At 36.5% G+C, this 22,947-nt stretch overlaps 3 protein-coding genes across 4 annotated transcripts; all 3 read left to right on the top strand.

The window, feature by feature from the left end:
* The first annotated feature begins 619 nt into the window (after nucleotides 1-619).
* Nucleotides 620-6,180, top strand: LOC107787276 (uncharacterized). 2 transcript variants are annotated; one of them, XM_016608826.2, is made up of 8 exons: nucleotides 620-1,117; nucleotides 1,628-1,684; nucleotides 1,909-1,984; nucleotides 2,711-2,790; nucleotides 2,920-2,969; nucleotides 3,046-3,130; nucleotides 3,236-3,334; nucleotides 5,085-6,180. In XM_016608826.2, exons 1-8 carry the CDS (start codon nucleotides 833-835, stop codon nucleotides 5,310-5,312), a joined length of 960 nt encoding a protein of 319 aa, XP_016464312.1. In that variant the 5' UTR covers nucleotides 620-832; the 3' UTR covers nucleotides 5,313-6,180. The 2 variants fall into 2 exon arrangements, with proteins under 2 accessions (XP_016464312.1, XP_016464311.1); XM_016608825.2 differs by having other exon boundaries at nucleotides 3,046-3,154.
* A 2,779-nt stretch (nucleotides 6,181-8,959) lies between these two features.
* LOC107787275 (uncharacterized) lies at nucleotides 8,960-12,240 on the top strand. The gene is made up of 3 exons (XM_016608823.2): nucleotides 8,960-9,099; nucleotides 10,154-10,464; nucleotides 11,653-12,240. Exons 2-3 carry the CDS (start codon nucleotides 10,182-10,184, stop codon nucleotides 11,886-11,888), a joined length of 519 nt encoding a protein of 172 aa, XP_016464309.1. The 5' UTR covers nucleotides 8,960-9,099; nucleotides 10,154-10,181; the 3' UTR covers nucleotides 11,889-12,240.
* A 668-nt stretch (nucleotides 12,241-12,908) lies between these two features.
* LOC107787274 (F-box/kelch-repeat protein At3g23880-like) lies at nucleotides 12,909-14,268 on the top strand. Its single transcript, XM_075239423.1, has 2 exons — nucleotides 12,909-13,964; nucleotides 14,227-14,268. Exons 1-2 carry the CDS (start codon nucleotides 12,909-12,911, stop codon nucleotides 14,266-14,268), a joined length of 1,098 nt encoding a protein of 365 aa, XP_075095524.1.
* The last annotated feature ends 8,679 nt before the right edge of the window (nucleotides 14,269-22,947 follow it).

Genomic DNA, 22,947 nt, shown 5'->3' with positions numbered 1-22,947 from the left:
ATACGTACATAAAGGTAATTTTGGAAAAAAAATTTGAATTTTTTCTTAGATTATATAAATTGACACTTATTTTGGACCAAAATAGAAAGTCAAATTGGTCGCTTATTGTGGACCGGAGGGAGTATTAAATAATTCTATTTTATCATTTACCTTATATTTTTTTATAATAATTCTACCTTGTATCTTATTTTTTCTTTATAATTTTACAAGTTTATTTTTTATATTGTTGGTGGCTTGGTGCATGAAATTATGAAACGACACAAATAATATAATTTATTCAAATATTCTATACATCGTAATTGGTAAAGTTGTTATGGGACCAGGAGGTCATGAGTTCGAGTCGTGGAAATAACCTCTTGTAAAAATGTAGGGTAAGACTGCGTATAATATACCCACATGGTCCGGTACGGATTGCCCTTTATTGTATACATTAAAACGATACTAACACATAATATATTATACAAGGATATATAACAACCATCCAAACAAGGTGGTATAATGCCATTGTGGGAACTAACATAATTTTCTCCAAGTGTGAGGCGAGTTCATCTAGAGTATACTTAGCTCACGAGACTTTTGGGTCTTTTGTAGCTATTGGAGAGATCTTTACAAGGTAGGCAAACCCTCGATCTTAATTTGACAACAATCCATGGCTACACATTGCAAATTTTATGTAATGCCAATTCAAATAGTCAGTTGTGATCGATTGAGTTGCTTTGTGCACAAAATCCCCAATTTTTTAATTCACACCGGATGTTCCGTTATCTACATTTTTCTCCGTTATTATCTTTTTATCCATCCTACATTTGAAGGAAAATAGCATTTCGTAGCCATGGCTTACTACTACTTATACTCAACCATACCCAAGAAACCTCTAACCTCAATCTTCATGTCCTCTCCCCATATCATCTTCAACTTCTCTCTTCACAAATTCGTTCCTTCTACAACTCCATCACTTTTTCCCTCTCTTCACCTTCGCCACCGTTCTAGGTATTGCACATGGGTGTCAGCTGTTTCATGTTCTGTAGCTGAGACAGATGAACAACACCATATTGCAAGTACTGGACTTGTACACAAAGAATATGCCGACCTTAATCTCTCTGACTTATTTTGTGAGGTTTGACAAATTTAAAGACCAACTTTTTTTTTGCCTAAAGTTAGCTATTATCTAATTTATTTTCAGATTTAAGTTATACATACTGGCAATGTAAAGATTCTTTACTAAGTGTAGTTGGGATACCAGTTTAGTTAGTACCATTATTACCATGTTACCAGTTGATCCTTAATCTAGAAATTTACTTGTAAATGGTAATTACATTATGACTGACCTGATTGTGTATATATGTTGTATTCCACCCAGGTGCATAAAACTTAAAAAACTTTTTTCCCCCTAAAGTTAGGTCAAACTGAGCTGTTTTCCTTATTTTTCTAATATTCCTGTGACATAAGTATTGCCAGAAGTTGGTCAAGTTGAGCTATTGATGAAGTCATTTATTTGGATTAAATTTTATAACTTTAGTGACGACGAAGGCAAAATTGATAGATTGGTAAAATTGTGTCTATTATGAGATTTTCTTGCAATATCTGTGTGCATTTTTATACTCACATTCATCAAATGATGTAATAGGATATTGGCAATCTTCGGATAAGGCCGCATGTCAACCCTCTGCGACGTGCTCTCATGGTACACATTATGGCTCTTTGTATATGTGAAGCTTCTCTCTTCCTATTGAGTCCTGTTGACCCCAGCTATGATTTGTGAAACTTTACTATGGAAGAAAAATATTAGGATGGAACAACAACAACAACATAGCCTGTATAGTCCCACAAGTGGGGATAAAAATTTCAACTTAATTTTTCAACTTAAATGGTTCTTTTTGTTTTGTTGTATTAATTTATCATGAGAAGATTCCTGCAGAAGTACCGAACTGGAAGGAGGTGTTCGGGGATGCAACATTGCCTCTGATGGTGGATATTGGGAGTGGTAGGAACCTGCTTGCTCTTTGATATCTTCACCATTCTATTGTTACTTATTTATTCAGTTTAAATTTCGTGTTTTCCATTTAAGATCTAGTAGTTTATTATGGTCCAACAGTTATCTGTAACAAACTTGCTTCAAATTGCACGAAGGTGGTTGGTTTTACAAATTGAATAGAAATTTATGCCTATGCCTTAAGGGGTCATTAGGCCTGAGGTATTCCAAAATATAACAACAGTAAAAAATTATGCATTTTATTATGAAGCGTTAATCCCAACCGGTTGGTATCGACTATATGGATCCTTTTCTTCCATTTTATTGTGTTTCTAGCTAAATGTGCAATGGCTCTGAGTCTTTTTAGGCTTATTGAGACAGACTCCATCCTTTTACTATCTTTAATCATGTCACACCTACATAATAGTGTATCTCGAGGTCTGTGTACCATTTGAAGCTACCTTCATGTTATCCTCTACGTGTTCTGTTTGCAGCCCTCTGTTAGATGTATCATTCTTAATTTGTCTATGACTGCACATTTATCTGTCATCCACATCTATATTACATTCATCTTGTGGATATTAGTAACCGAATATTCACCCTCACCCCCATATAACATTGTGGGTCTTTCAATTTATATCTCACACATTTCCAATTTTTTTTCTCTTCCCTTTATCCTTGAGATTCCTTTGTCCTATGGTCTTGTAATTTCTTAGATCTAAGTAAACGATATTGCAGGTAGCGGGAGATTTCTTATGTGGCTTGCTAAAAGAAATTCTTCATCCAAGAATTTTCTGGGATTGGAAATTCGGCCTAAGGTATGTCGACAATAACCTTGTCTTGTTAAAAATGCTTTCATTCCGTTTATATAGTAGTATTGTTCTCTCTTGGCTTCTGAAATGTGCTACTGTGGTACTCATGCTTGAGACTATCTTTTCCTTCTGCAGTTGGTCACACGGGCTGAGTACTGGGTAAACGAGCTGGGTCTGAAAAATGTGTAAGGCTTGAAGAAGTCCTGATATTCCACTTAAGAAATGATTATTGAAAACTTGTTAATGGATATCTAAATGCAGACATTTCATATCTACAAATGCCATGGTTTCCTTCCAACGACTTGTATCTACATATCCTGGACCACTTATGCTAGTTTCAATCTTGGTGAATTCCCTTTTTATGCTGGAAGTATGCAGAAAATGTTTTTCATGTGCCAATGACCCTTTCTTGTTCACTTAAAGCTGAATGGTTAGTTTCTCTTGTCTGCAGTGCCCAGACCCTCACTTTAAGAAAAAACATCATAAAAGAAGAGTGGTGCAGAAGCCTTTGGTTGAATCCATTACAAATAATTTAGCACACGGTGGACAGGTACCTGCTCGGAGCTTCTAGAGTGTAAATTAGTTGATCATTCTTCTGTATGCAATAGATTTGACTTGCTATACTTGGTTGATGCTGTGCATTGTTCAGTTTGCCAACTTTTATTTGGCCTTTTAGCGCCTGGGCTTGGTGTATCATTAGTTGGTGTCAAAGTGTTTGAACTTTTTAAGTAATTCAAAATTAACTTGTATGGCATAACTATTTCAACTATAACACCATTTGATGATCTTCTTAAGGAGAAAAAAATCATGATCCGGGATGTCTTAGAATGTGATGAGAACTATTTGTATCTCTTACTGGGCATAGGTAATATATGACGACTCTGATTTTGATGCAGTTTGTGTCTTGTCCATCATCTCATTTTCAAATATTTCTTGTCTTGCTCTCAGCTAACAACTCTAATGGATGCTTGATCCTAGTAACTTCTAACTAGAACATGAGGGATTCCAGATAGACCTGTGATCCCATCCCCCAAAAAAAAAGAAAAAGAAAAATGAGCTCTCATCTGTGCAGCAGTTAGATGCTAACGTATTTGTGTCTGCAGTGTCTCAGTCTCCATTTCAGCAAAAAAGGTTTCAAGTAATTGTTCAAGGTGTACAATTACCCCCAAATTTCCTGTTTAGAGCTGACTGTAGTTGCTTTAACAGATGATTGTTTATGCTGAGACAATTAAAAGATGATGCCATATTAAACAACAAAAATGTTGTTATGCTGAAGAGTTGCCAAGATTTACTCTTTCCGATTGTGAAATAGGGTTCATCATGATCTATTAACAATAGTTTGAAGCTAATTGCTACAGTGCTTGAAGATGATATCGTTTATCTTGGTGTTAGTGGAAGGCAAAGATTTTGCTGGAGAAAAAAAGATTGCCGCAAATGGAGTGGTTTACAAAGTCCATAGTTCAAGGAGAGAGATAATGATAGATGACACAGAACATATTAGTTACTTAAAAACATGGAAATAATTTTCTGATGTGAGGAGCAAAAAGCTAGTTCAATTAAGAAAGTGATGTTCGTGGTTGGCTGTATGTACCTTTGACTGAAGACATATATATCAATCTTAGTCCAGTTAAAGTCGAAGCATCACCTATTGCCCAACGACACATACATTAGTTCCCATTGGTGTCAGGGACTGGAGGAGTGAGAGTGAAGGGATATATGGCCATATAAACTTGGGTCCATGGTTGTGCAAATTAGATGATTCGAAACTTGTACCCAAGTGTTAGCTCCAACTGTCTCGTATCCCTTTAGGCTTTGATCCGTTTCCAAACTTGTGATTTACTTTGCTTGATGTCACCACAAAATCATGATGTCAATTCTCGGGGTTTCAGAGGAAAAGCGTACCACAATGCTTTAACAGGTCGTTATTTACTCTATTTTATGGATAAAAGGGTTTACTATTACCTAACCTTGACGTTATGCCCTAAAACCATTAAATTTTTGCCAAGTCCCTTTCAATTTGGGAGCAGCGTGCGTGGCACAGAAGTGAAGGTGAAGCCAGAAAATTGTCGGATAATAATAATATCTAGGTTGCCTCCCCCGAGAATAAAATCTGGCTTCAAATTCCTTACAAATCTATTGCATCAACGTCCTGCACCGTCTTTTCATCTCATTTTATGTTTCTTAGAAAATAAAGCACTAAAATGAGCATGCCCTTATAATTTCTGCTGAGAGTATCACATGCATAATCTTTTTTTTTTGGTTGCATTATTACCCTGAGCTTTCTAGTTGATGATTGGCAGGTCTTTATACAATCAGATGTGCTCGACGTGGCAGTTGACATGAGGAATTATTTTGATGATTTGCCTGATAAACTTGTGCATATAGATAGTGTTGATCCAAGTTTACCTTGTGATAGTGATGGATGGGTATTGAACAACCCAATGGGGATAAGGACTGAGAGGGAGATCCATGCAGAATTTGAAGGTTGCAAAATATACAGAAGGGTTTACCAAAAAGTTCAACATTAACTTTCTGGTTCATAACTTGCTGTTTGGGAGTGTGGATCACACAATTTTGCTCTTAGTCTTCTCCAGGCATTGTAGTTTCTAGGATCTTTGAAGTGCCCTTGAACACATCTATTTTTGTTGTGGCTGTGGTTTCTTGATGGCATAATGTGGCCCCTTCAAAAGGAGGGCATGTAACTTACATCTCATATGAACACTAGCTCTCTTTATTTCATTTTTCAGTCTGTATTTGTAACATGAAATGTATTGTTTTTAGTTGGTATTAGAAGTTTCTTAGGTAACTAGACAAAGATACTGGTCAAGTTGTGATAGTGTTGTTTTCACCTACTTGAGGAACTATAGGGGCAGACAGATTCAATCTGTTTTTTTTAAAAGGAAAAAACATGAAGCTTTCAAGGAATGAGATTCTAAGACTGCCATCTTGTGGCAAAGAGCCCATTTGGTGGCATTTGCACAGCAACAACAAAAAATCCAGTGATTTTCCACAAGTGGGGTATGAGGAAGGTAGATGTACGCAGCCTTGCCCCCACCCTAGAAGGGTAGAGAGGCATTTGCACCCGTAGTCAAAATGCTTTCAATTAAAAACTATAGACATGTCAAGATTTAAATTCGATTTGGTTTCTGGTTTTGGTTAGAGAATATTGTGTTTGTGATGATTCGAGTAAGAGGCGGGATAGTGGTATCTTTCTTTTCTGTAATGACATGCTTTGCGAGCTTTATTTGTCAACTTTGTGACATTATGACCAAAAAGCTTAAGGGGCATCCCAAACAGTGTTTGCCTATGGGTTTGAAAAGCCAAAATTGCTATATTTGGCATCAGATTCTGTAATGGAATAAAAGGGAATTGAGATGTATTCGACCTTTCAATTAATCTTCAACTTTTTCCTTTTTCCTCTTCAGAATATGCTTAAGGTCAATTATCACTCTTTGTTTATGTAGCGTTTTTTTTTTAAAGTTGTGCAACTTTCTAATGAAAGTATGCCACTTTAATTTATGCTTAAATTTTCTAATTTGTTACTTAGCTTTGATTATACATAATTTGTTCGTTGGAAGTTAAGTCTCGGGCAAAATTTTGGGATAAATTGGTGTACAAATATATACACACATATACGTTTTTTTGGGTACTTGGTTCATTCGTCTTAAGAAAGTTCCGTTTACTTATTCGAGTTGGAATTCTTTGTCGACTCAATGGCAAGCTTGACTTTTCTTTTGAGGTTCAAGAGAAAGGAAAGAATTCCTGCCTAATGGGGCTTTTACGAATGTATTATCATTGGTAATTAATAACTTGTCGAAACTAATATTCCTAAAATTCACTTTCCATCGCTCTTTTTAGGTTGACATAATATAAAAGGAGAGTGCTGAAAAACCAAACATACCTATCAAAAGGTACATACAGGCATAGGTGCCAATTTCATAACATAACTTTTTTGGGGGAAATGCACAGTTAGCCACTAATTAGAGCTGTATTTACTCTTTAGTCACTGTTTAAAATGTATTTACTCTTTAGCCAGTGTTTTAATAAACTTTTAGCCGCCCGTGCAGTAAATATTAAGGATATGGTGTCCTTAACTTCATGAGTGTTGTGTAAATATTAAGGACAAAGTGTCCTGAATTAGCACATTTTGTTTTAAACTTTAGGACATCTTGTCTTTAACTTCATATGTGCAGTGTAAATGTTAAGGACATGATGTCCTTAACTTCATGAGTGTTGTGTAAATATTAAGGACACAATGTCCTTAACTTCACGAGTATTGCGTAGATATTAAAGACAAAGTGTCCTGTATTTGTACCTTCTGTTATTAAACTTTAGGACATCATGTCATTAACTTCATATGTGCAGTGTAAATGTTAAGGATATGGTGTCCTTAACTTCATGTGTGCAGTGTAAATGTTAAGGACATAGTGTCCTTAACTTCATGAGTGTTGTATAAATATTAAGGATATGGTTCGCTTAATGTCCAGAAGTTAAGGACATTTCAGAAACGTTTGTCCTCAATATTAGATTCCTAGTTCAATATTTCAGGACGTTTAGAAAATTATGTCCTAACATTTACTTATTTCGCTTAATGTTCAGAAGTTAAGGATATTTCAGAAACTGATTTTGATTCTCATTTAATCCCCACAAAACAAACTCAAGCAGGGAATACAGCTTCCCAATAGCAGTACAAACAAATCCCAATAGCTAATTTGATTCAATTTTTACGAAATCAACAAAGCCCAAGTGGCCGTCTTCTCCAAAATCGGCTTCGCAAATTTTCGACAAACCCCAGCAAATTAGATCACAAATGGTCCAAATCTGTAGAATCAACTCACAAAGGTGTTTTCCAACAATTATTTTGAACACCCAATTGATTTTGAATACCCAAATTTTCAGAGAAGAAACGAGAGCTTAAGTGCTGGAAAGAAGCGAGGGTTTTGAGATTTTGATAATAAAAAAGGGTTGAAAAGAAAAGAGATGAAGAAAGGTAAAAACATCTATTCATATTAATTATAACAAAGTAGTGGCTATATATGCTCAGCATTGAAATTGCTGGCCAAATACTAAATAGCATCTTAATAACTGGCTTGTTGCTGTTGTAAGCCCGAATTGAGTAATAGCTCACTAATATAATTGAACTAACGTTTAATATTGATTTCTAAATCGAATTTAGGTGCTCGATTCACTAAATTTCAACTTAGGAATTCTTCAGGGGGTGGGGATGAATTTAGGAACTAACCGTTTGATGACTAGCTAAAAGTTTGAACGGTAAATTATGTACCTAATAATCATGCTAAACAGTTTAATAAGTAACTTCTTTAAATGGTAAGATGCATTACGTTTTGATATATAGCCATAATTGTTTTAGTGTATTGCTTTGTTTTGTAATGTACATAGTCAATGATTTTAAAGATGGTCATTTTTGTACGACATACTTTTCTATTTGTTTAACTGGTGTTTGGATATGTATGTAATAGTATGTTTCGACCAAACTCGGTATTCACATTGAAATATCAAGACGTATTTCTTCCTTTTCCTTTATAAAGTGCTTCTCATTAACGTAATAGACAATTCAAAAAGTGAAATTCAATTTCGGGCCAAATAAGTTTACGATAATTATAAAAAAAATTTCTATTTTCAAGACTTGATCTCGACACATTTTATTAAAAGCGAAAATTTTCAATCATCTTTTTTTTTAGAAAGTTCTCTATTTTCAAGACTTGATCTCGAAATATTTTGTTAAAAGTGGTCATTTCATTAGATAATAAGGAGATCAAAATAGGTGATACAACCTTTTTTAACCAATTGTGCCTTTATCCAACAAAATTAATCGATCATAAGTCAATTGTTTTTGATGTTTTGGAAAATTAACTAAGTAAAAGAATATTCCAACCAAACTTTGTATGAATGATCCAGATTTTTTCCCCATAAAATATATAATGATATTTTTGTCCTAAGAACATTCCATGCATACACGTGTTCTGTGTGCGATTCAATTCTCTAATCAATTACCAATACATAAATCTATTATACTAATTCCACAAATGAAAGAAACTAAAAAGAAAAGCAGAAAAAAGAAAGAGAAGTTAATTACTCCATAAAAGGTGACACGCTGAAGTAACGCGTAAAGAAAATTGTGAGGATAAGATATACTCCTATATATATTTTATAGAGAAACGTGTAATAACAAATTTGATCTGATAAATTTAGTAAATTTCTGAAATTATAAGTTTCCAAACCTCAGGTGTGTTCAACAAATTGAAGTACAAGGCTACTACCTAATTTCAAAACCGATCTCCCTGATCCAACAAGGTGACTCCTTTCTTCTTCTCCCGTTACTTTCATTTTGTTTTGGTATTTGGGTTTTAAATCTACAATCTCGTTGCCGTTATTTTTGCTTTACTTTTTGTGATTTCAACATCTTTTATTTGTTTCTTGGTGGGTTTTAGGTGATCAGGAAATTGGAAGCAACTTATTAGTAGTAGTTGATATAACGTGTTTCTGTTTGATTTGGTAATTCTTTGTTTTCTGCATGTGATTATGCATCTGTTTTGCTAGCATTGATCCTTAGTTATGCTAAAGGGATATACGTAATTCCTGTTTAACAGCATGAAATAATCCTAATTCTGCTGGTTTTAGATCTTTAATCCTTTTATGTTCTGTAATCTATATCCTCCGGCCTCCCTAACCTCCCAGTAGATGCGGGGGTGGGGGTGGGTGGGGATTTAGCATGGTAGTGTTTTAGTACTAATTTCATGATTTGATCTTCTTTCTGAGGGTGGAAAAGATGGCTTTTTTCCCTCCCAATTCTGGATGCACAATTTGTTTTGGTATAGAAAAAGTTGATCTTGTCCAAGGATATAGTTTTGTTGCAGCTTCTTCTTTGTGTTTGTGTAATTATGTTGTCTTAAAAAGATTGAATTGGATAATATCAGCTTATCGAGTTGTGACATCCCGAGATGTTGTATGATTACCAGGTTAGTTGTTCATTACCTTTAAAAGATCTTGATGCAACTATGAGTAGATGATAGCACATACGTTCATTGGCTCCAAGAATAGTCTGAAATTTGTTTGTTGTTGACTCTGAAATTTGTTTGTTGATGACTATAAAATTTAATAGTTTATTTGGTTGAACTAGATTAATTGACTATGAGAATCATGATCTTTATGTGTTATGTGGTTTCCTTGTTGTGGATTGAATAAGATCTAAGCATAAATCCTCTTGTGAAACAAGGTTACTGAAAATGCTGATCGATGGCACCTGGGGTGGTGTTCAACTATATATGAAAACTATGGTTCTCCATTTTACCTAGCTGAATTATCTATTGTGAATATTTACATCCTTATTGTGCTTGTTATGGTCCAGGCTCTGATAATTGAATTTGAAAAGAAAAATGGGGGACAGGCATGGAAGTGATGACAAAGGACTGTTTTCTCATCTTGCTGGGTATGCTGTGGGTCATCACCATGGAGGCTATGGGTCATATCCACCACAAGGATATGGATATCCACCACAAGGGTACCCGCCTTCTGGCTATCCTCCGCACGGTGGATACCCACCCGCAGGCTATCCTCCTCCTCCAGGCGCATACCCGCCACCTGCATATCCTCCGCATGGTGGATATCCTCCTGCAGGCTACCCTCCAGCCTACTATCCGGGTCATTCATCACATCATGGTATGTTGAATCATTTTCCCAGTACTCATTGCTTCTCAGTTCTAACATCTGTTTCAAGATATAATATTCCGTTGTTTATTTGCACATCCCATGTTTTCTTTCTTGCACAGTTTTTTGATTAATTGCATTCTGCTTTATTACACCATGACTGAATTATGTGTAAGGAGTCACGACAAGATGATAGAAGCTCTGAATCCTAAGGGTTATTCCATAATGGGATTCGGAAAGGAGCACAGAGGGGAAGAATGTTGATCACCCATGTGGTCCATTTATATTTGTGACCACCTTAACAAACGGACTAAGTAGTCCTTGCAGCCTTGTGGAGAAAAACACCATGCCTCTGTTTTTTGGGTTTTGTTGTTTGGTTTTTTTTTTTTTTGGGGGGGAGGGGGGAGGGTTCCTTGTTCTGAGAAAAGTTAATGACACTGATATGTATTAGCCTGTTTTGGTTATCTGAGAATGTTTGCTATCTGATGCTTGCTCTGGTTCTTAATATAATTGATTAACTTATACACTAGCGCTAATGTCCCTGGTATCTAGCTTACTAGTGGTTTGGAGGAGAATGGGTTTTCACATGAACTCAAATGCATGATCTGATAACTTCGAATTGTTGATTTGTAATTTAAGTAGGTGATACTGAATCTTTCTGTAGAGAAGTAAATAGAAAGAAGTTGTAGAGTCCCCATATGAAAAGAGTAAGGAGATTATCGAAGCTTTAGTGTGAGGGAGAACTTATAACAGGTATACATGCTCCACGCACTTGGATCATCTCCCATTAGCATTGCTTTTATTCATCTCTTTGAGATTATACTTTTGATTACTGATTTAAACTTGATTACGAAGCTGCAATCTCATGTGCAAATAGACTAGTACTAGTCCTGACTGCTATACATTTCCTTGTTTGGTCATCAGATGTTAGTTTTGAGTTTACTTGGTTTATGTTAGATTGTTAGTTCAACGCTTAAGTTACACAAATAGAGTGCTGGCATCTCATGCATATTAATTTGTTTTTCTCCTTCCATTTCCATACCTCTTTGCATTTTTCACTTAAATCCATCATTTTGACAAGTGAATCCTTGCTTCTTTTTCTTGAGCAACCAATGAGTACATCAACTTGTACTAGTGTGGAAATGGATCTTATTGTTATCTTTTACGCTACAGTTGGTTGATTATTAAGAACTTTTACAGGACATGGACCTAATATGGGAGGCATGCTAGCTGGTGGTGCAGCAGCAGCTGCAGCTGCATATGGGGCGCACCATCTCATGCATGGTCATCATGGTCGTCCTTTCGGCCATTATGGCCATTACGGCCCTTACGGCCATCATGGCAAATTTAAGCACGGAAAATTCAAGCATGGGAAGTTTGGCAAGCGCTGGAAACATGGCATGTTTGGCAAACACAAGTTCAAGAGATGGAAGTGATTCATTATCCAAAGTTTACAGGATTCCTGCTATAAGTTGTTGCTTGTTACTTTTCTGTTGATGATGAATTTCTGGTGCATTTTGGGTGTCTAGACACCCTACATATGGTTTGGTGTTTATAGTAATTACATATAGTTTAAATTTGAAGTTGATGACTTTCTGCGAGGATATTATTACATTTTTAAAGTCTGATTTCGATACTGATAGGGTCGATAATTTTAGCTTATAAGCTAGTTTTCGTAGCTTAATGCATGTAGCAAATCCGAGCACTTTTTTCATTCATTTGTCTGTTACATCTCTCAAACTGAAGAGATATCAATGGAACAAAAATGACTTAGTTTTATTAGATCAATTTTTGTCTGGTTTATTCAGCTAAAATGGGAGTTCCTTCGGCATGTCCTTTATGTTTTCAGTTTTTTTTTTTTAATATAACCTGCTAAGAAAGTGATGCAAGGACCTAGTTCTGAACTACTGAAAGTTTAACTTGACCAAAAAATGAACTTTATCTATAATGTAGTTTGTATGTTTTCTCATATATCTTGGAGTAATCTCTGTATAGTAGTGTTGTTTAAAAATTAGTGACAACGATTAGCAATTGCTGCTGTACACGACTATTTAAGCTGGAATTGTTAGATCTTGCATGGACCGAGAAGATTTATTTACCATCTCAATAATTAATTTTACTTTCTATTTGCTTAGTCATTAGTAATTTGAAAGGTTAAGACTTATTTTCTTATACTATCCGTTGTTAACTTAACTAGTTATACCATATCATGTTAGACTAGTGCAACATACCGAATAGCAAGTAGCAAATATATAAGTTGAGTTTTGGTAGGGTTCGTGGGAAAGAATCGTCATAGTACAAACCATAAAGGAAAAGAATTCTTTTTCCTCACAATAAGTCTTTAAATTTCAATTTCCTTTTCCTATGTTACTTCCTTCTCCAATGTTATTAAACCCTAATATATAGAAAACTGTTTTTCCTACGCCACAACTTGCCCAAGAGAAGCAGACATAATAATGTCAAAGAAGACAACCTTTGAAGATACTACATCCATTGTTCCATGTGATATCTTATATTTCATCCTTATTAATCTACCTGTTAAATCTTTATTACGTTTTCGATCTGTTTCCGCACCATGGAATGCTATAATCTCTGAGGAAGAATTCACAAAAGCTCACCGTGATCATTCCAAAGCTTTGGGACGTAAAAAACTCTTATTACAAAGAGCTTTTACTTCTGAATTCAGGTTTATGGACTTGGAAATTAGTCCCAAAGTTGCCATAGATAAGCAACTCTTTCCTCTAAAGAGATTTCGTGCTGATCATGACGTTTTATGCTCACATGATGGATTAGTACTATTGAAGAAACGTAAGTCTTACAAATTTATTTTGTGGAATCCATCAATCAGACAACAACGAACTCTCGTATGTCCATATCTGGAAGCTTACGACGACGACATACTTCCTTATGGTTGTGGGATGTTTTATGATTCTGTTACTGATGATTACAAGATTATATCGATCTATAACAAGTGTTATGTTATTTGGTCTATGAGTAATATGAATTGTTGGACGACAAAGCCAACTCTCCCTATATTAGAACGAAGTCTCTTTAGTTTAAGAGGAACAACTAACTCATGGTCATATTTCTATGGTCAGGGTATTAGCACAAAGGATTGTGTGTTTTGGTCTCTAAATCAAGAACTTGACCATCATGTATGTAAAGCTTCAACAATTATATATTTTGATGTGAAGACAGACGAACTGAAGGAACTTCCAAAACCAAATTTAATAAGTGAAGATGATCAGTTGTTTTGTTTGACTACTTTGAAAGGTTGCCTTGGTTTATATGGTGGCAAAACCATAGATAAATTAAACATCTGGATTATGGAACAAGATGGCTGGAAATGGTTAATGAAACTTTGCGACGTACCATCAGGATTTTGCGAGCATTATTTTGTAAAACACAGTGAGCTTTTGTACTGCACAGGAAATGGTGAAATTGTATTTAAAGGACCAAATAAATACCATTTCTCCATCTATAATCCTAAACAACAACGATTTGTTACAAAGGTTTGTACATCGAATAATTTCGAGTATGAGTATCCTCCTGTCACCATATGTTTGGATAGCCTATATTTTCCCAGACTCGATGTCATGAACGAGAGAAGTAACTCGGAATGATGGTCAAAAATTCCAGAAGACAATTCTAATAACAAGACCGTTTCGATCACCAGTAATCTTATACTACCATATTTTTTGTTTTGTAATCTTCTTAGAATTCATCTTTTGATTCATACGGTTGGAAAGTTTATTTTTTGTTTTCAATGTTCAGCCATTTTCAATCTTGTTTGCAAAAACTGAAGTGACTAAGTGAGTAAAGGTAGGTCCATTACTATTTATATAGTAGTAGTAATAGACATGATATTTTTTTTTTAAAATGGAAAACTTTTGAACTTGTGGTATAAAATGAGGCACATATATTTTGTGTGACCACAAATCTTTGGATGAAGGTAAATTGTTTCCAAATATGAAAATTGATCATTCTTTTTGGCACGGACTAAAAAGGAAATAGATTCACATAAATTGAAACGGAGGGAGTATTATTTAATGAGGACAATTTACTTATTTAGTTGATAGAAGTTTTTGTGAAAATATATAACATGTTGTTTACCCCCAAAATGAGTAACAATTAAATTTGTACGCGGTTTAAAGGATACGTGGTTTAATTCAATACGAATAATTAAGAGTAACATATAAATGAACTAAAGACAAAACAAACGATCAAACCAATCGCAATGTGATGACCAAGCCCCATCTTAGATTGAACAGTGGAACTCATCCTCGATCGGATCCTCGGTACAAGCTTAGTCGCGAATGATGAAAAGAGCAAATGAGTAATGCGTTGAACAACAACTAGAAGACAAAAGTAAAATTTTATTTCTTTGAATTGCGTGTTACCCTGTGTGGAAAAAGAAAAACTACGCCTTTATATAGTAGGAGAATTTCAATCCTAGTACAAGTCTAAAAAAGGTCAAAAACCAATTTTTCCATTAATTGTTGATCTATAATTGATACCGAATGGGATTAGTGCTGTAAAATCCGGTTGAGGGCGAACATTACAGCCCCTTATCTGTCACACATAACCGTTCACCGCATCTCCTGGGTCCATAAGCCATGCTTGGTCCAGGGTACGTCGCCTTACCGTGTCCGATCTCAGATACATCGTTCGTTCTTCCTAGGTCTCGATACGAGGAGTTCCCGACCTCGATTATAATCATGTTGAGTCATGCTTCCCCTTCGTTCTCTCATCGGAAAATCATGGACAATTCTACCCGATTTTACCCGTACATAAATAGTACCCTCATTTTCGGGAGAGTAGATTTATTGAAGCAACGGGAAGGGATAAATGAACCCTAGTTCCTTCTTCTGTACATCACAACCGAGTCGACAGATCGGCGAAACGTCCCATTAGTCGCATCGTTCAGACTTCGGACACATGTCATCCACCAGTTGATTGTCATCGAATGTGAAATGTCACGCATTGATTAACCTTTCCTCTATAAAAGCGTCGACCCCTTTTTCACCTTTTTATTATTCGATTCCAGAGCTTTCTGTTTTACCCTTGAATTCTCCACTTAACTCTAACCCCTCCTAGATCTTCATATCTTCATCTTCAAACCTTTAAATCAGACCTTCATATCTTCATCCCTATCTTCAAACCTTCATATTTTCCAGAATCCGATGGCAAAAACTTCCAAAATCGTGCCTTAACAAATCGTCCCTTCAACTTCCAACCCGACCACGGGTGCTGAGGTGACCGTTCCCGAGGTGGTCCCGGAGCCTCCTTTGAAGAGTTTCATTCCTGGAGGTTGTTCCATTGAAAACAACTTCAAAGTCGAGAAGGCTTCCAGTAAGCAAGACCGAGGCGCAGGGGTATGAAGGTACATATTCTCCATTATCGAAGACATACTCCCCACAGTCTGGGTGGACTGCAACTGGGAGGGCAAGGATGTGGTTGTCCCAGGCCTAACGAGGACATCACTACCCACCTGAAGGGGTATCTAAGTGTTTACACTTACCCATTTACGCTTGCGCAGATGGACCCTGTAATCCCCGGCTTCTGCAAGAGGTACGAAGTCTGCCTTGGGAAAATTCACCCATCCCTTTGGAGGATCGTAATCCTTCTCCGTTATTTTGTCAACAACACCGAAGCACCTCAGTTTACCCTCGACCACTTGCTTTGTCTTTACAGACCCCGAGTTTTCCGTGGCTAGTTGATCAAGCTCGTCCTTCGAGCAGGCAAAGCTCTATTCTCGAGCATCGATGAAGATCGAGATCGGGGTTGGCAGGGGAGGTTCGTTTGGCTGAAGACCAAAGATCTCGTACCCCCCAAATTTTTACCGTTCCCTGAAAATTGGAACTTGGCCCGTAAGTCTTCTTTCCTCCCTTAGTATTTTGGCATTTTCTTCATTCTTTTTCTAATTGCCCGTGCCTATCGTTGTGCAGCAGTCGCTCGAGTTCCCAATGCAATCCCCCGCTTCAAGGAGTGGATCAAGGGAACAAATGTCATACTTTGAGCGGGAATGACACAGTCTTTCAAAGGGCCGGTGAGAGGCCCGTTCCCATGGTGAGTCTTCTTCCCGAGTAGTTGCATTTACGTATCTAACTCTTATTTTTGCTAAGTCCATTTCCTTTTCACAGGTTTGCCCAAGACCACCGAGTTTCGGCCATTGGACGGAGATGCGGCTCCATCCTTGCTTGTTAGACCCTCTGCTCCAGGACATCCCGGAGCTACCGCATGAGAGGAGGAAAAGAAAAAGAGGAATCCCTCTGGCTCCCCGGATGTTGAGGTCAAGAAGAAGAGGGTAGCGGTCAGGATACGTAAAAGCACCAAAAGGAGTACTCGGGCCAGGGCACTAGGCTCCGAACCTCTCTTCCGGCTCAGGGATTACCTTGAAGATGACGACTTGGAATTCGTCGTCCATGGGCCGATCACGGATGATCAGGGACAGGAGGCTACCAGAGATAGAGGTCGAGGGTCCGATCCCTTTCCATCTCGAGGACCAAATGGAGAACCATAAGTTACGGCCTCTCGAGAGGCGATCCCTGCTTCGAACTGGGTAAGATTCCTACTCCTTGTACCCTTTGAGAATTTGCTTAGTTTCAGTATGTTCTAACGACCTTATTACTTTTCAGGCTTTGGTGCTCCATCATGAAAGCTTTTTTCTGTCCCGAATGAAAATCAGTGTCACGACCCAAAATCTCACAACAGGCGTCGTGATGGCGCTTAGTCTCTAAAACTAAGTAAGCCGATTACAATTACAATACAAATAATTTTTTTTAATAGATAATCGAAACCAAAAGCGGAAACAACTATAAAACCTCCCAAGACTGGTAATACTGAGTCACGAACTCTAACTGAATACATGGAATGATCTCAAGGATCTAATACTCAATACTGTTTGATTAATAATTTACAGTACAATAAAATAGAAAGACTCCAAGGGACTGTGACGACCAAGCAGCTCTACCTTGAATCCTTGCGATCACACTTTAACTCTGTCTGAGTCTGATATCTCCAATACCTGGCTCTACACAAAAATGTGCAGAAGTGTAGTATGAGTACATCATGGTCGGTACCCAGTAAGTATCAAGACTAACTTCAGTGGAGTAGTGACGAGGTACAGTCGAGACACTCACTAGTCTAATAATCTGTGCAATATAGTATACAAAAATAATAGGAAATAAATAACAATTATGGCAAAAATAATCAACCAGTGATATACACAGCAGGGCGATAAGAACACCATAAATATTGCGCAACAAATAATGAATACAAGTACAACCAATTAATCAAGTCCTTCCAATATAAATCTTTCGCCTATATGTTTTTCAAATAGAAATCTTCGGGATATAATACTTTCAAATAAATCTCTTTCAAATAGATCTCTTTCAAATATAATTCCTTCAAATAAATATCTTTCAAATAAAATTCTTTTAAATAAATCTCTTTCGAATAAAAGTCACCCTGTGACACATCATTTCAAAATCATAAAAATACGGGTCTCAGCCCACTTTCATATTTCCACGGCACCTCGTGCCAATTTCTCTATCACAACCGCACGGACAACTCACGTGCCAAATATCATCATCATTTAACCACGGCACCTCATGCCCACATTTCATATCACAACTGCACGGACAATTCACGTATCAATATCATCATTATTTACTCACGGCACTTTGTGCCCATATTTTATATCATAACTGCACGGACAGTTCACGTGCCAATATCATCATTATTTACTCACGGCACCTCGTGCCCACATTTTATTTCATAATCCGCCTGGTAATAACCACATGCTCCCAATTTCAACATAGATCAGACTATTATCAATTTACCAACAACAAGTCAAATTGCACAAGGTATAAAAATAAACACAAGAAAAATTAACACATCACATGAAAATTACCAACGCAATAACCCACATTATCACATATCATCCCTGACAATAGCCACCCGTATCTCTCCTATAGCCACCCTTATCACTCCTATAATAGCCTCCCTTATCCCTCCGCCCTGACAATATCAATATCCACCCTTATCGCTCCTATAGCCACCCTTATTTCTCCTATAGCCACCATTATCGCTCCGCCCAGACAATATCCCAACACACATAATAACGGTAAAATGCCACCCTTATACCCACATAATATCAACAGTGAAATTCCACCCTTATATTCTCAAAATAATAACTCAAATAACACAACAATTTACACGAAATATTATCACGGCAATATAATAAAATCAATTCATATCACAATTTGTCCAATGGCCACAACCAATTCCAAAGATATAACAAAATTAATTAATTTCACAATAAATAGCCCAAGGCTCCACACAATGTGTATAAAACCTCAAAACAACAACAGAGATGGAAAATACTCAGTATAGGACAACACCTTCATTAATCCAAATTCTTGATAATTATATAACGCCTCGGTTTAAACTTATTTCATTAATTATTTGCAGATGAAAAATCCATAATATAATTATTTCCAGGAAATATCAAATCACCAAACTCACGAAATTCACATAAATATACAAGCAATAACCACATCAAATTGTCATATAAAAATAAATTCAACAAACGCGAATTGAGGCATGGCAAATAGATGATTTAATAAATACCAAGAATTATCCAATTTACTACACAATATGCCTAAGACTTTAACCCAATCAATTTTGCACATATAAGCTCGAGTACGTACTTGTCACCTCGCGTACACGACTTTTTATATTTTACAAATGGCACATAAAACTCGATGCCTAAGGGGTAATTCCCCCACTCAAGGTTAGGCAAGATACTTACCTTTTTGAAGTTAGGCCGATTTTTCAATATTGCCTTCTTGCTTGAATTGACCTCTGGACATCTCAATTCTATCCAAATTAATTCAATTCAGTCAATACTAATTATAGAAATTAATTCTATATGAAAATACTAATTTTCCAACAAAATCCGAAATTTAACTCAAAAATTATCCGTGGGGCCCACGTCTCGGAATACGACGAAACTCACAAAATCTGACAACCCATTCAATTACGAGTCCACGCATACCAATTTTATCAAATTCTGATAACAACTCAACCTATAAATCTAAAATTTTTGTTCTTGAAAAGTTTTACAAAAATCTTGATTTCTTCCATTTAAATCCAAAATAAATGATGAATATAACCATGAATTTATGAAATATAATCACTTTTGGATATATGACACTTACCCAAGTCGAATTCGTGAAGAAATCCTCAAAATTGCCCAAGAACCGTGCTCCAAAAATCCAAAACGAAATGAAGAAAATGACTATTTTTTTGGCCCTTAAGCTTCTGCCCATCCTTCACTAAAAGCTCATTTTCCGTCACTAAAAGTCCATTTTTTTCGTCACTAAAAGTCCACACCAAAACTTGCTTGCACTAGCAATTATTGTTTTCACTAAAAAGGATCTAACTCCATCATATGAACTCGAAATTCGACGATTCTTGTTCCTATGAGTCACAAATAATAATACAACCTAGTCGTTCAATCGAAACTCAATTCGGAGCTCATTTGCTCAATGCGATACCAATTTCGCTCGTTAAACAATTAACTCATGTTTTGCGCTAAAACTCCAATCGCGACTTGATGAAATTAGACCAAACTTTTCAGATCACTCCTATAATTCATTATCAAAATCCCGAAAGTCTCGAAATCGAATTTCAATCTGTAGAACTAAAAATGGACCTTTGGATCATTACATGCTTATGCTGAAAATATCAAACTCTTCCAAAACTCTTCCCCGATAGCCTGTAGTGTATCAACCATAACTTCTTGTACTCAACTCCAACTTCCAAATAGTTTAAATTTCTGCAAACTAGATACAAAGGGCTACAACTTTCATGTTTTGCTCATTTTCCAACTCTTTATAGATTTCGAGATATAAGCTCCCAAAGTCATCCATGTGCATCAGATATTTCTGGTGATGCACACTGTTGTAGCCAAAATCTACAGTACCAGCTTGAGTCAGTCGATCATAACTTTTTGTACAAATGTCCGAATAATGAATGGTTTATCATTCTGGAACTAGAATAAAAGGGCTATAACTTTTATATTTTTATAATTTCCAGATTCCTTATAGATTTCGAGATATAAGCTTCCAAAGTCAACTCTGCGCATCAGAAATTTCGCACATTGCTGTCAAACAAACCAGCAGTTAAAAATGACCCGAAACTACTTTGAAACATACCCGAGGCCCTCGGGACCTCATCCCAATACACCAACAAGTCCTAAAATATCATACTAACTTAGTTGAAACCTCAAATCACATAAAATAATGCTAAAACCACGAATCATACCCCAATTCAAGCTTAAGGAACTTAAGAATTTCCAACTTCTACATTTGATGCCGAAACCTACCAAATCAATTCCGATTGACCTCAAATTTTGCACACAAGTCATGAATTCCATAACGGATCTATAAAAATTTTCATAACTGGAGTCCGACTCAGATATCAAAAAGTCAACTCCCCGGTCAAATTTCCCAAAAATTCAACTTTCGTCATTTCAAGCAAAATTTCACTACGGACTTCCAAATAATTTTTCGGACACGCTCCTAAGTCCAAAATCACCATTCGGAGCTATTGGAATCATCAAAACTTCATTTCGGGGTCGTTTACACATAATTCACTATCTGGTCAATTATTTCACCTTAAGCTTCCAAAACAAGAATTGTTCTCTCAATTAAATCCTGAATCATCCGAAAACCAAACTTGACCACCCTCGCAAGTCATAATACACATTTCAAAGCTGCTCGAGACCTTAAGCCACCGAACAGAATGTAAATTCTTAAAACGACAAGTCGGGTCGTTACATCCTCCCCCTCTTAAAACATACGTTCGTCCTCGAACGTGCCAAGAATTATTCCGAGGACATTAAATTTCTGAGTGTATTATTACACACATACTCGCGGTTGATTTTATGTCACCACAAATTAGCATGGGTCCGACAACACCATCTCAGTTGAGATTATTTCTTTTATCCTCGTTTATAAACTTTAAAGCCAACTTCTTACAATCCAATTAATTTCAAAAGGCCTTATTATCACATCATCGCAAGGTATTAGTTTCAACAAGCTATAGCAACTTGTGCCTACGCACACATCAACGTATGCCCATAACCACATCTCTAGTCATAATAGCTGTTTATAGTTAATTTTAGCATCCTCAATTAATCTCATATTAACTAAAATATCATTTCAAATTTTTACAACACTGACAACAACACGCGAGGCATGAAGACCTCATAATTATTCATCCGAATCAATGAGTCACATTTAATACCACCTAAGCACTCACCTTATAGGCTAAAATACAATGTTTACAGCACGAATATGGATAAATATGCACAGAAACATATAAAAGAATTATCAAATAAACCTAAGAGGCATGATTCCCCATTAATACTTTAGTTCAAATTTAATTTCACAAGGGAGAATTAAACTCATAAATTTTTCACCACAAGGACCTCGTCCTTATATAACTTCCACTGCGACTTGTAGCCCAGTTTAAATATTTTACATCATATAAAAATGTGAGTATCTCGTCCTCAACTCTGAATCACAAGTATTTTGCACATTGTGCCAACTAAAAATTTTCCATTTCCTTTATTTCTTCTTTTTAATCAAATCCGTAAATAATTTCCACAACACATAATGAACCTCCATACCAATAGGGCATGTAATTCATAAAATTGAACTCAATTATTCCGAAATCACATCAAAACCCACTATAGTGAGTAATAGAAAATCATTTTTGGAATTATAGCCCTCAATAGTGAACTGGAATAGAGCCTCTAGCCTAAATGACTGTGCATGTGGGGTAGTAACTGGAATAGAGCCTCTAGCCTAAGTATTCTGATGAAATCCGCCTCTCCCAAGTTTGGGACAATCTCTCATGATGTGCCTAGTATCACCACACTGATAACAGCCCCTTTGCGGGTTCAGCTGCTCATACTGAGTCTGTGCCGGATAACTGAAATAACCATTATAAGAATCCCGTGCCGGTGGTACATTAAAATAATTTATTGGAGCACCTCGAGTATTCTGAAATTGTTTACATGACCCCACTGATATTGAAATGTAGAATTATTAAGGTGCGTGGGAATACTGCAAGTCCTAACACCATCCCATACAAATCTCAGCTCTTAATCATATACAAGTTTCGGAGTACCTTTCAATACCACATAAATACATCTCAGGCCAAAACTGATATAACACATGACCCTGCAATCTGATCGTTGATAGTGGACTCCCCTCACTTGGCGCGAAGCCATAGGACACATTCCGATGATCCACAATACTAACCTTCATCGTTCGTACGACACCGGTCATAAGACACCTCAAACCATTTATTTGGCGCATGTCATCCTCGTGACAGTTAAACTCGCTTCCTCCAGTGTCTTGGCTGCTAGTATGTACCCTTCGCTAAATAGAAGTCCCATATGAACCACATAGTCTCTAA

Source organism: Nicotiana tabacum, chromosome 19, assembly GCF_000715075.1.
Source record: "Nicotiana tabacum cultivar K326 chromosome 19, ASM71507v2, whole genome shotgun sequence".
Classification (NCBI taxonomy): Eukaryota; Viridiplantae; Streptophyta; class Magnoliopsida; order Solanales; family Solanaceae; genus Nicotiana; species Nicotiana tabacum.
This window is presented reverse-complemented; position numbering and strand designations above follow the sequence as displayed.